The sequence below is a fragment of the Strix uralensis genome, chromosome 1, assembly GCF_047716275.1.
Source record: "Strix uralensis isolate ZFMK-TIS-50842 chromosome 1, bStrUra1, whole genome shotgun sequence".
Lineage (NCBI taxonomy): Eukaryota > Metazoa > Chordata > Aves > Strigiformes > Strigidae > Strix > Strix uralensis.
The window spans coordinates 172,085,431-172,102,746 of record NC_133972.1 but is presented as its reverse complement, the minus strand read 5'-3'; the positions used below and the strand labels follow the sequence as shown (position 1 = coordinate 172,102,746).

General features: G+C 40.4%; 1 protein-coding gene across 9 annotated transcripts in view; it reads left to right on the top strand.

Moving 5' to 3' along the window:
- The window catches only part of TSNARE1 (t-SNARE domain containing 1), a 508,719-nt gene that overhangs the window by 224,328 nt on the left and 267,075 nt on the right, over positions 1-17,316 (top strand). For all 9 annotated transcript variants that reach the window (XM_074894731.1, XM_074894660.1, XM_074894674.1 and 6 more), the window contains 3 exons: positions 7,819-7,909; positions 11,802-11,876; positions 13,412-13,468. In XM_074894731.1, coding sequence (XP_074750832.1) covers positions 7,819-7,909; positions 11,802-11,876; positions 13,412-13,468 — 223 coding nt within the window. The remainder of the gene's footprint in view (positions 1-7,818; positions 7,910-11,801; positions 11,877-13,411; positions 13,469-17,316) is intronic.

Below are 17,316 nucleotides of genomic sequence, written 5' to 3'. Positions count from 1 at the left end.
GCGGGGATTCCTGGAGATGATAAACCACCTAGTTTTGCATTTTAGACTGCAAGAATTGGTTGGTCACTGCCTTTCTTTTTAGATTTCTTGCTAGTCAAAGGGTAGACATTTTTCATAGCTTTGTAAGACAGCCTGTTTGCTACACATTGACAATTTCAGTGGTACAATCGCTCCTAATGCCTTTTCTTTCTCACTTCAGTCCTGACTGAGGAACTGGGTTTAGGCACATCGCTTAATTTAAGTATACACATAGGAGCATTTCTGCTTTAATACCCCTAACTAGAAATACACAAATAACAACAACAACCTGAAATGTGTCTTGAGCTGTTTGCCTTTGATTTTTTTACTCGCTTCACAAAATAACAAAACACCTCACAGTTGTTTGAATGAAATGGATTCATTTTTCAATTAAAATTGCCTGGCTTTAAGCAAAGTTGGCTTTTGTTTTAAATGAAGTATGTATTTTCTGGGGTGAAAATGCCTATGTCTCAGAAATTTGTGTGATTTATTCCCTTTTTGCAGATGTTTGTTCTGGATGGTCTTGCCACCAAAAAATTTGGTGGCAAGAAAATACATGAAACAGCAAAAGCCACTTTTAAAATCAGAATAAAGCCTCAATAAATCTACATCTCTGTTCACCAAAACTTTTCATACGCCAAAGTGCAAAGCGTTGGCTCTTTTATTAGTGATGGTTTCAGCGTAGTTTCTCAAGGAGAGCTAAAGCAATCGATCACTCATTCACATCAGTAAAGTGCCCTTCATCTTTCCTTTTCACAGTGCCATACGGAGTATTAAACGCACATTAAATGCTAAAACCAAGAGAACGAGTGTGGGGAGGATAATAGGCTAAATTAATCCAGAGTGCAATTTATCTCCTGTCCATTTGTCCCTCTCTTTCCTACATGCGTATGTGTGTGTAGGACACGTTCTTGCACACTCGTGCACCCACACTCACTCATCAAGTCTATCCAGATTGCTTCATCGGTTGGGATTGGTGCGTACCGTGAAGGGGATGTATTGCCATATCATTGATAACATGACAGCATGTCATATTATTTAAAAAAAAAACATCCAGCAATGACAGAAAACCTGATGTAGTGTGAACACCACCCATGACCCTAAAGCTGTGTAGGACTGCTGGCTAGACAGGGGGATATAGCCACTGGGATTAAGGTTAGAATGCAATAAGTAGGACTGGCATCTTCCGCAGTGACTTTCACAGGGGGCCACCGCTGTAGCCCCCTCCCCTGCTACCAAAAACTCCCTGCCATTCACTCAAACCAGGACAGAGTCCCTGGCTCAGCCCCACACTCAGTAAGCTCTTGCCATAGGGGGTTTTATGTCTCGGAAATTCCTAAATAGGGAGACATGGACTTCGTTTCTGATTCTACACTGAAATGCAGGAGCTAATTTCTCCAGGAGTATAAATTATGAGAAAAAGTATTTCAGCGGATAACGTCAGTCATCTTTTTTATTCACATGAAGTCCTTGGGATTTCATATATCGTTTATTGCATTTTGTGTCTGTAGCTTCCAGCCTGTGTTCTACAACAGACAGGTTATAAGAGGAAGTCTGCATGTATTGGAGTCCACATTCATAGTGTTTCCAAAAAGATTTAGAGGTTAAAACCATGAGACAACATCCATCTCTCTGCAAATTTCAGGGAAGGGGGATGGTTTCTAACACTCTTTTTGCAGTATATGAAATGTTTTCTGAATTTGTGGACTACATGCAGGACTCAGAAAGTGTGTAGTTCTCCCTGTCTCACCCTGCAAGGTGACTGTCTCCATTAACTCCTGCTAGAGTCCTAAAGGCAGCAACCCTGAGCCTTAGGTGGGCATAATGCTTCTGAAAAACCTGGAAAGACATCTCTGATCTGAGCTTCAGCAAAGAGCTGCAGTAAATTACTGGAAGAAAGGCGTGATAACAACTATATGTACATTGTATGTCACTTAGTTGCTTTCTGGTATTGTTCCTTTTGGCTATGCCGCTGAGAATGGCTGCAGGGATATATCCTGGTAACCTTTCTGTGACAGATGTTAAGCCGTGGTCCACTTGTTAATGCAGAAATTCGAAAGGCATGACAGAATTAGAAAGCACAAGCGAAGCAATCAGAATAGTCACGGTTTGATGCCATTTATCTTAGGGCACTAAAAGGATTATCAGGGCAATACCGGAAACACTGGCAAATATTAAGAGCTCACGGAGGGCAGCTGAGGTCCTCGGGCTGGAAAGGGAGGGATCTGCTTGCTTTTTGCAGAAATCTAGTGCAGGAAGTTGGTCCACTTCTGTACAACCTAAGTTGCAAGAATAGTTAAAAAGAAATAAGCAGTTTATCAGCACCTAGAGGGAAAAAAAAATGACTATCATAATCAGTAAGCACCAGGGTTCATCAAAATGAAATTATGGTGAATTAAAACAATTTTTGTCTCTGATAAGCTAAGAGGCTTACTGGATAATGAGAGAGAGGGAGGTGTAATATAGCTCAGTGCTAGCAAGGCATTTACAAAGGATCCAAGGGGCTCTTTCATTAGGAAATAAAGCGAAACTTGTGAAATTAAAACCTACTTGGGAATAGTTTGGGTGGGAGAAGGAAAAATAACTTGAGAGGTGACTAATGGCAGTGACATTGTTAAGCTGCTTCCCGTGGGGTCCTGTTTTGAGTGCTCTGAGCTGTCAGAAATGACTTGACAGATGGAGTCTGAGGCGATGCTGAACTAATCTGTAGGTGATGCGGGGTTAAAAGGGGGTCTTATCTACTGTCCTGGAGATAATTTATTTGAAAAACACAAACCTCAATTTCTGGTATCAGGTCAATGAGTAACTAGCTACTTGCAAAGACTGGTCAAATTCTGTAGGGGAGCAAGCATTCTCCTTATTTTAGTAATAACTTCTTGGTTTTTTATTACTTATTTTTAAGAAACAATGCAAAAAAAAAGAGTACCTGATAGGTATTGAAAATACCATGGAAATTTTTGCCAAGGTTTGCATTTCTGTGATTAAATTTGTGAGCACTGCTATCTGACTACAATTCATATGTTCTAATCCAGAACTGCTGAACAATGTAGCTGCTCATCTGTAGCCCTGTTTGTCTCTAGAGGTGGAACAGCACCCAGGCCAGGTGGATTTGAAATACCTTCCCTTCTCTTCCCACACGACCACAGACCATCCCCTAAGCTCCCTAAAGAAAAAGAGCACCACATCTCCTAATACTTTCAAGTGACAGGCAAATTGGAAATCTATGATGCTTTTATTATAGAATATTGTGTGGCTTGAAACTCGGAAGCAGCAGTCCATTTTTCTCCTGACTTTTACTCTGCTGGATGATTTACACCTATGCAAAGGGGTTCGCTGACAGATCAGAATTAGAGCTCCTACTTTACTCTGTTGTAAATGATTCCTCAGCATGCACAATCAGGTCCTAAAGAAGAAAGGAAAAAAAAAAACCAAAACGAGTTGTGAGTTTCAGTTTGGAGCCAGAACAAGTAGATTTAGCCTTTTCTCCTTTGGTAATTGTAACGATACAGTAAAGATGCTTTAGGGCTTGGTGAAACAACCTTTCCTCTTAGCTCATCTTTCTGCTTTGTTTACATGTGCAATAAATACTTATAGATGAGAGATGCCTGCTGCGTTCATCATGCAGAAGCAGAGCCAGCAGCCCTAGAGGATGAGGTGTGGGGCTGTCTATGAGCAGTAAGTTATAGCAGTCTAATGTAGCATAAGTTTCTATCCTATAGATAAGTGTTTGCTGATACAACTGTTCAACACATCAGCCTGGATCATCCATTTCTGGAAATACCCTTAGCTCTGCTGTAGGATCATCCTGGCTGTGTGGGAGACACCTGAAGTGGTGGGTTACCACTGAAGGGTGGGCTTCTCTGCAGTGCCTTTAGAGGTGCCCCTCTCCACAGACCATGAAGGACCTTTGTTGGCTTTGCTCTGAAGTTAAGCACCTTGATTAGGTGGAGAAAGGGGAATAGGAGCCTCAGGGACTAAGCACCCCTTGCTACTCCATGGCTGTCCCTGTGACCAATGCATAAAGTTTTATATACAGGTGTTTATAGTTTGCTGAGGCCTGTTGTCAGCTCCCACAGACATCAGTCCTTCACAAAATCCAGCTCACAGACAGGGAAGAGATTGGCTAAAGTCTTATGGTGCAAACAATTCCCTTATGCATACTTGATTCACCCCTATGTATTTATGTCTCCAACAACAGTGGAATATATATAAATGCTGATACACAACCTATTTCTGCTTAAGGCACAGATCATGCACCTCAGTGCTCTGCTTCACATACTATAATTTTTACCTCTTTTTGTACAAGAAAACTGCAGTAAGCATTACAGTGGCTGTGCAAAAGACAAGTATATGGTTTAAGTTCTGCTGAGCTACCTGACTTAACTGTAGCCAAACCTGCTTGACCACGCAGCTCTTAAATGCATAAAACTACTCCATTGCTATGCAGTTGCACTGTGCCAAAGGGGATACTAAATCTAATGAAGTTTAAGCCAGCAAAGATACCTTTGATCTGTACCTGAAAAGCTTGTTGCTCTTATATTAGGGATCAGTTGAAAGTAAAATAAGCCATATCCTGTATTACCACTGAAAATGCCTTTCTCCTTCTGGAACTAGAAAACAAAGCTCTTTGGGATTATTGTGAATGGCAGCAGATAGGGTGAGGCAGAGATGTCTTTTCCTTGTGGGTCTTTGCTGTTGCATTTGGGGTCTGATTATTTTTTGTTGACTTGGTCATTCATCAAGTGTCTCAAAGAAATAGTGCAAACAGTCGTTAAGCTCCTTCATTCTGTCCCTGTGGAGAAAGGAGGCAGCCGTCATCGCATCTGGCCCTTTGCTATTCTCATTTTAAAACTAGATAAATAAATTAGAGATAAGATCGTTCAAAGAACAAACTGTAAGCAGCTGCGTGCTGCGGATTATGGATTTGGTGCTCTGTACTTCTCTAGTAAAGCAAACAGCAGCCATAGGAAACTCTTAGGCAGCAGCGTGGCATCTCTTGTACTATTGAGTGCATTGTCTTTGCAATCTTTGTGCATACAGAAATGCACAGCGAGAGATGTTATTCTTCCTAAGAGATGCCCTTTTTGTTTTTACTCTTAGAGTGCTTATTTTCAGAGTAGTGCTGTAGACAGATAAGTCTTTTACAATGTTTATATTTTAGGTACTCAGTATCTCCACAGACTGAGTATTTAACTTACTGTTGTGTGGAGGACTTTTTCAGAAGCAAATTTTATTCATCAGAGACACCCCTTTAATTAACTTCCACACTTCCATGGGGAGAGAAATACAAAGAAAGATGATAATAATAATAATAATAATAATAATAATAATAATGACATAACTTGTTACCGTTACATATTAAAATAAATTCTACAGGGAGTGGAGTTTCAATGTCTCTTTTTTAATGAAGATTTTAGTTGCGTTTAATATGAATTAAGTATAATCATTGTCTGATTCCTGAGCATATCTCTGAGGACGAAGAGTAAGAAGTTCATTGTGCTGACAACATAGTGGGAAGTGCCAAAATCAAGCACCAGCATGTTGGTTAAAGTGCATTTTGAATTAAGAAGTGAAAGGCAGAACTTTTATTTTTTGTACTCCAGCTCCTACTTATTTTGCAGCAGTTCAGTGCAAAGTTTGTGCATGGCATGGATTTATTACATAAGATATCTAACATAAAATTTACATTAGAATGCAAATGAAGGAGACTTTATTTAACTTCAGAGATTGGGAAGGATCAGATGCATGAGCCTAACAAGCCATTTTACTTTGGGGATGGGGAATTGCTGGTATGTAAATCCCTGACTCGTTCTGTGGGCAGATAATTTAATGAGGTCTGCAAAATGACTGGACGTCAACTCCAGCATCTTGCATTACATTAAGACAAATTAGTTGTGGAAGTCTCAGTTTTGAAACTGCTATTTATGGAATTCATACACTTGGTGGCAAGATTTACTTGATTAAAAGATTTGGGATCGAGCTAACTGTGTACTCCTCAAGGTAGGTGATGTGACAAGATTCAATTCCTAGCTTTGTCTCTTGCAATGACAATGTGAAATACCTGTCTGTGGTAGATATTACCTCTTCCATCTCAAGTTAAAAGTGATGCAATTAGTCAGCTGGTGCAGTGGGTCCTGGGATCATAAATAAATGAAGTGCATTTTGATAAATTAATACAGATATGGTATCTTAATTTAACAAAGGAGAACTGAGAATGATGAGTTATTGGATCCAGTCTTGTCTTCATATGAGATTATTTGTCTTTCCTGTATGGTGCCGAAGGACTCCATGCCTTCTGTGTACCTGTCCAACCCTTAATGTACGTCTGAATTACTGTTCTGCACCTAAGAGATGTTATCTTCATGGTATGCTAAGCTTTCACTTGTATACCTGATAGGTACAATGCATAAAATTAAGTGTACTTTTATCCTAGACAGCTTTTCCGACCTGAGCTCTCTGCACAGAGATCTTACTTAAGTAGAAGAAAACCTGCCTAACTTTACTATGCAGGTGATTATCACAGTTTGTGGTGCCTATGTCCATCTTCCCTGACCAGGTGGAAACAACAGTCAGTAAAGTGCTTGTTGAGAGGTCTTAATTTATTTGTAGTTAAGGTTGCATTTGGTAAAGACTGTTTGGGGGCTGGCCTTATTCCTCAAAGGAGGTGCTGAAAGACTTGACATAAGTCTTGAAAGAGCTGGTCTTCATCAGTACTGACAGAGAAGTAGGAAGGAGCTGTAAAGCCAGGACAGGCCATGGGTCTTCAGGACAGAGGGGCCATAAATAGTAATATCTTAACATTTTTTAATCAAAGAACTTCCATTCAATTCACATCCTGCCCACCCTGATAAAAGAGCACTGACAACTGAGTCTTCTCAATACAACCATGGCTCAAATGTGTCCTCTAAGGGAGAAAAAAGATAATTTTCTCCAGGTCTTTCTGGAGTCTTTCTAGAGGTTTTGACCGAAGCGTTATGCAAAACCACCCCTTTCTGACTAAAAAGATGTGACATGCTCCCTGGGGAAGCTTAGAGGCTGAAAATGCCCTGTTGACCTTGTAAAGCTTGAGAACTACTGTATTGAGCTAATAAATACCTTTGGGCAGCATTTATGTCTCTTCCCCCTACTTTGTGTGGTCCTGAACAGCAAAGCCAGGAACCAGTGCTTACAAGAAATAATGGTACTGGATTTTGGGATGTAAAGGAGAGGGACAACCGTGACTGGAGAGGGGATTGGTTTGGCTCTTGCCTGCCTGTTTCAGTGCTCCTAAAGCAGCACTGCACCTTCGCATTCACAGTGCTTTCCTGAAGATACTGTCATTAGTAGGTAGATGATCATAGTAAGTAAATTTGTCCTGCTCGATTTCTGTCTCTTCAGATTTCTCTTCTGAGTACAAAATTTTCCTGGGCAAGCCATCAGGTAACTCCCCAGTCCCATCTCTTTTACCTACACAACCTTTCTTTGGACAATTTTAGTTGCAATACCAACCATCTGTGATGGCCTCCTTACCTGTCCACCTCCTGTTTTCACCTTATCATCCCCTACTGACTTTGCAGGTTCACAGCCATTGTCTTTGGGCTGATCACAGGAGGAACATTTTGGGCAGCTCCTTGCTAATATTTCCTACAGCCTTCTGGCTGCCATTGCTGGTCAAGACCCTATACTCACGTAGTCCTACTGTGGCTCCATGTGTTGTGTGTTGTGTTGTCTCAATTGCTCTGCAGCTTGATAAATTTTTGTAAGTGTCTCATTATGCAATTAATTTCAATTGCAATTGCCATCATCTCTTCTCTTCTGCAGGCATGCAACCCAGCAGGAGACTAATAAAACCATCACGACTAGCACCAAAGCCATCAAGCAGCTGTCTGAGGTTGTCAGAGGTTCATCCAGGGTACGTGTCATTCAAGATGCTGTTTTGGGAGAGAATTGGGTTTTATGGAGGACGAATAATGAAAAAAGAAGTGGTAGTGAGTGCTTTAAAGATGTTGAGCTCCATGTCTTGTTATAACTTTATTTCCTGTTACACAATAAGCATAGCTTGCATTTATAAATGACTAGTGGGAAAACAGCTGCAGAAACCAGTTCTTCTCCGCAAACTGGTTCATGTGGAATTGGAACTCAAGAACTTCGCAACAAAGCCTTGACTAGCTCACACCTGTCTCGGGGTCTCACTCAGTTTGGGTGAAAATACTACAGAAACCATCTAGCTTCACGTGAATTTGGCACTGGTTAAAGACTCAGTTGTGCAGTGGATGCACTGGGTGCAGATGAGTTTGAAAGTGAGCCAAAATGTCCAGAAAGGACAAAGCAGTGGAATATGTCTGGATATGACATTCATTCAGTGCTGTATGCTAATGTGAAGGCAGCAGTGGGGATAGATAACTACAGGCTGTGGCCAGATCAGAGCAGGACTTAGAATTAGAGTTTACACCACAATAACCCCATCTATTGTATGGCAGAGACTGGTCTTCTGTCATCAGTAGTTTCAACTCATATGAACATTGTTGTCACAGAGATATGAAGGATCCCCATCCCCTGATCCCCAGTGCAACGCTTGGACAAACAGAAGGTTTCTGACCTTTCCACAAAAAACTTTACACCCCATATGTTCCTGCTGACTTTGGCCTGTGGTGTGCATCGTGGGGAAGAACAAGAAGCATACTGTGGGGGCCAAACTCCAGCTGGTGTGGGAGTTAAGGAGAAGTTTCACCCACATAACAGGTGATTCAGCAACTGAAATGAGAATAAGGACAATTCTTTTCTACTTGATTCTGCCTAGCAGTTTTCTGTTATGTTCTTGCTTCCAGCATCCATATAGTTTCTGGGTCAGGAACTTACCCGAATTGGTGTTTTATCCTCACTCACTTCCTGCCATTTTCCAAAGTGCTCTATTACTTCAACTCTGTTCTCACTGTCCTTCCACCTAGAAAAAAACCTGCTCTAAACACACAACTCATCTCTGTCCAAGTGTTTTTTCAGCCTGGATTTATGTCACTTGCCAACAGGCATATGAGAGAAGGATTTAAGAGCTGAACCACTCCAGGCTACCTTTGTAACCGGAGGAGGACTATGTGCAATTCAGCCCTCCTAAAAAAATGAATAGATGTTGTTCTACTCCAGAGGATGGGGAGGGAAGCCTGGAATGTCTGTTCTCCATCCATGGACATCAACCTTATGCAAGCATCAACCTTAATACTTTGATCTTTTTTAACAAGTTGCTTTGATTAGTGATGGACTACAAGGACTATTTTTTTCCTTTTTCTTGCATACTCTGAGAATAGTTACATCAGAGCTTGATGAAGCAGAAGATGCTTTCTTGGAGATATGGGGATCTGGGCTTTTTTGTGCTGATCTCCTGGCTTCATTTTGTGAAATAAATTGGGTCCAAAGAGGAATCAGGCAAGGTCATGTTAAACCCTATTGCCACACAAGATTGTCATTCTTTGCCTTTGAAGCCCAATGTAGTGTCCGTGGGGACTCTCAGGAGGATAGCTTTTACTGTCATGGGGAGAAAAATTGGTAAGTTAAAGGGAGAATATTTAAGAGCTGAAGGAAATAGACACGCAAACAATTACAGTGATGCGAGGAATAAACTTGCAGCCCTATATTAGCATCACATAACTTTTTCTGCTCCCTGGTCAATTAATTTAACAGATTTTATTTTTTTAACTCTTCTTTTCTAACAGTGTGCAGTTTAAGTAATTAAACCTACAAATTTGAATATAAAGCCTGTAGCCCTTGTCCCGTATATAGAATAAATAGTTCTGGTGGGTATTGGCTGCTGGTCGGTAAGTCCCTCTTGGGGATGTGGATAGCATTGCAAACTTCCTCCCATAAAATTTCTCACAGCATGAAAAGCCTTCCATTAATTTGGAGCTTTATAGTTAGTCCTTTCTGAGTCATTATTCTGTGTATTGCTCTGTATGCATATATGGAAAAAAAATTTTTTTTTCTTTCTTCCTTATTTTCCACCAGTAATGCACTGCCAACAAGGTGTTCTGTGGGAGTTTTTTTGACTTCCCTTGAAGCTCCAAGTGCTGTTGGAGCTATCGGAGCCAGGATGTCCAACTGAGCAAATTGATAGTATTTCAGGAGCAAAGATACTGATGTAAGTGCATCAGTGTGATACAAGGCAGGAGACTGACATAAATTAGCGCATGACTTCCTTTCAAACTAACCTCAAAGGACTGGGGAGGTTTAAATTGGATATTAGGAAAAATTTCTTCACTGAAAGAGTTGTCCGGCATTGGAACAGGCTGCTCAGGAAAGTGGTTGAGACACCATTGCTGGAGGTATTTAAAAGATGTGTAGATGTGGTGCTTAGGGTCATGGTTGAGTGGTGGACTTGGCAGTGCTAGGTTAATGGTTGGACACGATGATCTTAAGGGTCTTTTCCAACCTAAATGATTCTATAGTTCTATGATTCTATGACTTAAATAGAGACGCCTATCTGGAATTCCAGGTTTTTGCAGGATGAGTGCTGGACCATTAGATCAGCTCTCCAGGGTGGAAATCTTATTTTGCATGTGTAACAAACATAAGGTTTATAGACCTTTATCTGTAGAATGGGAATAATGATACTTGCCCTGTTCTAAAAATGGTTTCAAATCTTTGGATGAAGAACTGTAAGACTGGGATATTCTTCTGTGCATGAAAATACTACCATTAAAAATTAAAGATGTTTATCATGTCCATTATAAAATTTTCTATTCTTAAGCAGTTGTCTGAAACAGCTGAAGTTGCTGTAAAGTGAACATTTCTGCTTTGTAGCTTCAGTGTAGATTGCGTTTTTCTAGTTTGTTTTTAAGGTGACGCCCCACTTGCTTGTAGTTCATTCCCCTCTCTAAAACCTGGACACCTGAGCTCCTGCCCAACTGAAATCTGAGATCCAGGGAATAGAATAATTCCAGGAGAACTTCTATTGCCTGACACTGTTTGGGTTTGGTCACTCCATCTGAAAGCAGCAATTTTTCAGCGTGTTGGATAGTTAACATCAGGCTAGACTGGGGTCTTCTTTCTGAGAACACTTCTGTTTAAAACGTAGATTGGTATCTTGCTGGGACAAGCTCCAGACAGAAAAGCGGTGACATTTGGTACATGTTTTGGAAAATATGGAAATAAGTTGGTTTCTGACAATCAAACCCAAGGCCAGGCAGAAGGAAGGTTGTTGTGGCTGACAGATTTCTGAAGTCCAGTAAATTGCCCATTGCCATCACATGAGGTGGTGAACTCTGTCATGGGGTATCATCCAAATAAAGGACCTTTTGTAGATGGATCCCTTGTGCTATCATCTCCAGCAGATAATCTGAGGCTGGATTTTCGTAAGTAGCAGCAGGATACCATGCTACATGCTGCTCTTTTGATGGCAGTAAGGTATTAATTTCCTTGTGTTTCTTTAAGAACTGGTATTGGAGAGAGATGCCCTCCATTCAATAAGCAGGACAGCAGAATGTCCCACTATATATCCCTGCCACAGAAGGTGTCTGGCTCAGAGAGCAGATCACACAGTAGTCAAGACTTCAGTGCTATCTTGAATATCCAAGGTGATTTTTTTTTTAACTGCTTTGGCCTGAAAGATCAAAGCATCTTGTGCTCCCTTCCTAAAATAAAACCTTGTAGCATGCTGGCAGCCCAAATGAAATTGAATTTTTCGAATACTATTTCTGCCCTCTTTGTTTACTTGGTGTCTCCCACCAGGACTGTTTCCCGTGGTCACAGACAGAGTCTACTACTTGATTTACCTCTACAGATCTGCTAACCAGGCCTCTGTTTTTCCAAAACAGCAAGAGCGACTTCAGCTGGACAGGCTGAAGAACCAGCTGTCTGATGCTATCCAGAGATACGGAGCTGTGCAGAAGGTAAGGGTCTCTCTTGCTTCTGCTCTTCCCTATGTGAGTTTGGGAACGCAATAAGTGTGAGCAAGTGTGGCTCCCAGGAGCGTGGAACATCTCCACAGAGCTGCTCATGTCTAGTGTCCTCCCTCTTTTGTTCCTTCATCAGTCAAGTGGTGTATCATTACATTGGAATATGCACATGCATGCAACTGCAGAACAATTCAGCAGCAATGGAAAAAGAAAAAAAAATGTGCTTTTGCCAGCTGTGTATCTGGTAGGACCTTCAATGCTACCCCTGCCTTAGCCATGACATTATTTTGGTGTGTCTCCACTGTCAAGGGATAAGTGATTGCACAGTGCCCCTTTCACCTTTTCTCCTTACAGAAAATGTGTGGGCAGTATTGCTAATTTAAATGTTAACCCATTTTATAGCTCTGCTGCCTTATATGTCTTTGCCAGAAGCTTTCCAAACACATCTTGTGGGTTGGACCTGTCACCTAGATCAAGCTGTTTAATAAAACAAACAAAACCTGAACTCCAGCTCCTTCATTTGCTTCTTGCTCTCCCACTTTACCCCGGGGAGGCTCTCCTGATGAGCAGATTTGCTTTGCTTTCAAACACTGTAGTAATGATTCAAATTTACCATCCTCAAACTGCTTCTCTCCCCTGCAGTAACAAGTTGAACATATAGCTGGCTAAATTGAAATACAACGTGGACAAACTCTGGTTGCTTTCTTATACTACTTTTGTGAGTTTGACCCATGCCTGCCACACATGAGAAGAATATATTGTAATTATACAGGTGTAATGAAATTTGGCTGGCAGCACGCACTTAATTATGTATCTCTATTAGAAACACTCCGTGCTGATTGATTTCCCAACACTTGCTGCCCATGGTTTAAAAATAAATAAATAGAAGCACATAGAATTGCACTTCGACAGCATGTATATTATGTAATAACATTGCATTATCTCTAGTGCTCTCTCATATTTTTAATTATTTCTTTGTCCTATTTAGAATCCTAAGTGTGGGGTCTTTAAATGAAATTAGTTTATCCCTTAAATGAGAAGTTGGAAGGATTCAGGTACAGGGCTCCACCCCTATATACACACACCTTTTTAATGTTTTTTCTTTTAATGTTCATGAGTACAATCCATCTGAACTGTACATGTAGGTTTGTTTTTTTTTTAAAAAAAAAACTGTCATCAATTCAGAAGTGCCAAAATTAGCCACTGCAGTTGTGAATGCCCGGTTGCGTCAGAAAACCAATCTGAGTGGTAAATTGCTACTTATCCACGTCCTAGCTGTCATTTCTTAAATGTGTGTTTCAGTTTTGATAACCTTGTCATTCTGGAAGCTTTGAAGGCTTAATTCCTGCAAGACCAAACTTTTCAATGTGGTTATACTCCCTTTCTTTTTCTAAATAATAAGAGTTTTCTCTATGTCCTTTTCTTTAAAAAGCAGAAGAAATAGCTTCATATGATTCCTTCCCTACATATTTGGACTCTGCTTTCTCAGCCATTTTCCCTGTTTTTTTTTTTTTTCTCAATTTTTACAGAAAATAGCAGAGAAATCCAAAGCTTTGCTTCCTACCGGACAGAGAAGTACCAAACAGGTAAGTTCGTATGTGTCTCTGTGATTGACAGTAAGTACCTTGCTAAAAAAGGGGCTGTTTTCTAATGGCACTGATGATGCTGAAGAGCATGGCGCTCCCCCACTACCTACATCGAAGCCAGTGAAGTGGTTCTCAAATCGAGATGTGTGACATCTCTGGAGGTGGAAGATACAAGACCCAGGAAAAAAGACGTATGTAAGACCTGTTTAATTATTCTCTGCTTTTCTGTTCTCCTGGGGCTGTTTTTCCATTCTTGATGGGAGTTTTGTCTACCCTGAAATATATCAAGGAGCAGTCCTGTACCCCCTTCCCTGGGAGCTGGTCTTGTAGCCTCAGTGCAATCACACTCCAAGTGCAATTTCATAGAAAGAAGTGAGAGGAGGTTTTTTTCTCCCTTTTTACCCATATTAGGAACTTTGTCAATGAATAAATACTGTATGTAATCAGAGTATATGCATGAGAGTTTTGTGCATATATTTAGTTTCATATGTACATGCATGTGTTTGTATATATAAAATATAGTTAAATGTATGTGTGCTTGTGCACATAGGTAACATAATTAAGAATGTAAAGATACATATGTGTATATATATGTATATATATGCGTATGTGTGTAGTCTTGCACAAAAAGTAATGCAAAATACTATATATGTAAATAGCAATGGAAAAAACTATATATGTAATATGTGTGTGTGCGTGTATCCACAGATTTCGATGAGAGGTTTGATGCCAGGAGATCAGTTAGCTGCAGTATGAGTCCAGCAGAGATTAGGTTGGCCTTTCAAGTCCTACACACTAAAAAGCTTTTAGGTATTTGCAACTGATACCATGCCACCAAAAAGCGGAACTCCATGCCTAATTTCAGTGATTATTTCTGATATTCTTGATGATCTTGTCTTTTCTTTTAAGGGGCAGTCAGCAGATTTTATGCTTTCCTAAGGAATCTTCATTCCCTAGCTTGTTGTGCCACAAGTTTTTTTATATCCTCTTTAAAACATATATAAGGAATAGTTGTTCTTTGTAGCATTGATGGTCCTCTGTAAGGAAGGATGGAGTGATGCCACCAAAGACCCTACCATTAGGGCAAGTCAATGGACCAAAGATTTGATATTAGCTAGGTTTAAAGAAATTAGAATTCTGCATCAAATCTTGTCACTTAGTTGGGTTTAGGTGGTAGTGCCAATGAAACTAAGGCCTTTGTGTGTAAAAGGGCTAATGCTTTCCATTACCCTTATTGAGAATTCCCACTGCCACCATTGGAGTGATTGTGCACAGCTGTTGCTTTTGAGCTGCGCATTTATAGAACTGTTATAGCTTATTTTTGTCCACCAACTGGTGATCTGTATTGAACATCAGTATTGTGCTAATAGACTGAAGAGGGCTAATTATTGCATAGCTGTTGTGCATTCCTGCACCTGGAGTAAGCATGGATGCAATCAACTTTTTTTGGTATATTGAAAATGGCTGATGACTCTGAAACCAACCTTCTCTGGAAGTGAGCAGAGTTTTAATAGTGGGGAAAACAAGGTGTTGGACAAAAATACTCAAATCTTGGAGGCAAGTGATGGTGGGGTTGGAAATAAAGGAAGAACAGGACAGAGACAAACCCCTTTGCCTTAAAACAGGTAAGAATCCAACCATTAGAAGACTGTAGCAGTAACAGTTTGGTGTGCATCAGGCAGCATCAGCAGAAATTGTGTTAAACTGGATCAGCTGCAGATTGTTTCTCCTTGTAGCTGTCACTTGCAAGTGAATGCTGGTGGTTGGCTTTGGTGCATTATGAAAAAGAAGGGGGTTGTAGTATGTCTTTGGTGAGATGTTTCTGACTCAGAAATTAACTTGATCACACCCAGAAGCACATACTTTTCATGCAGTGACACGTGCTTAGTCTGGGACACGTGAGGTTTCATGCAAACTGCTTGAAAAGGGTGAAAGTTAATTCACATCTCTCTCAGCTTTTCTATACTTTTGCAGCTTCACACATGTCTTCTTTTCTCCCTCCTTCAAGTACAAAAAGAGAGAAATTAAATATATGAAACCTGCTGAAGGGAATGCAGTGGTGTGACTGTTTTTTACCTATTATTATTTTTCCAGCTGCAGATTGGTCAGGACGTGCAAAATTATAGTTCCCACAGCAACTGTAACCTGACCACTATGTGCATATATTAAGGCATTAAAGTTAACACCCTATACAGTAATCCAAAATACATATGTTCAGGGCACCTGATTTATGGGTCTTGTGAGACTGTATAGTGAACTTCTTGACTTGGTGCAGATCCAGTCTTGATTCAGATACTGCTTGCCTGCAGGGCTTTTTAATTTTATTTGTACTTTAATTTATTACAGCAAATTGTAAGAGGTTTGAAAAATGCTAGTTTTTCTGTATGCATGTCACTATAGTTCTTCTCTTCCGTAGGTGGGTGGGAAAGGTAAGATGTTTGGCAACGCAAACTCTAATAATTTCCCTTTAGGGATTAATTGATTCCCTAGACTCACATAACAGGGAAAAATTGGAAAGTGAAGCTTTGGGAAAATTATTCTACTGCCCATTGTGGTTTGCTGTAAGTAATGTTTAATTGAGTTTATTTGTTTAGAAAAGCAAAATAAAGGCATTGATCCAAAATTCCTTGAAGCCTGAAGTTGTAGAAATTCTTAATCAAATATGTGTTTGTAGGAATGTATTTGTGTGTAGACAAATCGATGTAGTTGTATAGGTGTGTTACTGCATATATTGAAAGACACAAATTTTTACTACGCTAAATGATCATTGTTGAACGTGAATTGTGGCAAGTATTGAAAAAAAAAAGCCCTTTCCCTTGAATCTGTGAAAGCAATTTTAAACATTCACCCAGTGGCTAAAATGAGACCTCAGAAGTCTCATTAAGGGAGTGCACAGGGGAATCCTGGAAAGCAGTTTTCCATTTATGAGAACTGCTATTGCAGCACGCAGCAGAGATGGTACGTATTTGGTGATATGGTCACTAAATATGCCACGTATGGGGCATATGAGCCTCAAATCCTACCATCTCCCCCTGCACAGACACACCCTGGCGCAAAGCAGCTGTTCCTCCTTCCAGGCAGAGTCTGCTGCAGGAGAGGGAGTATTTCAGGTGCCCCTCATAGCAGTGCTGCAGAGCCTGGGTCAGTGTGGTCAGTGGTGAGGTTGGACAGCTGGGTAGACCTGTACTCTTGGGCAAAGTCCAACTCACAGTGCAACAGTTGCGTATAATAAAATATAATAATGTTCTAATAGCACAGAATAAATTATCCATAATATTAACATAATAAATGATAGCCTGCAGAAAATCCACAGAATAGCCAATAATCCGTCTGAGCATAGGAGATTAATCCTTCTTTTTAATTCTTTTTAATTATTGTGCATCTAACATCATCTAATTCCCATAGAAAGAATATGTTATTGGGCTCACGACTGAATAAGTTCAAGTGATATTAACCCCAGTAGCAGACTGGGCTAGACAGTGCCTAGCAGGGGCATCCCATTTTCTGCATTCTTATGGCATCTGCAACACGTCTTTGGGCCACCTCCATCTTTCCTGAATCCTCATTGACCACACTTATCCATCTATCTTCTCAACTAATGAGGAGGAAAGTGGGCTTTCTCACCATGTAGACTTTGTGGGTGGTTCCCCAAAGGGAGTGGGAGCAGGGGAAGCACAGCTCTGTTTTAGCTGAGGAATGAGTTTTAAACTAAAATCATACCAAAAATCCGAGCAGACTTTTTTTTTTTTTTTTTTTTTTTTAGAGGAAACTTTCCTGGCAATTTTTAGAAATTAAAATTACAGTAATTGTCATAGTGTAATGGCACCCCTCTTCATTTCCTGCTGCTC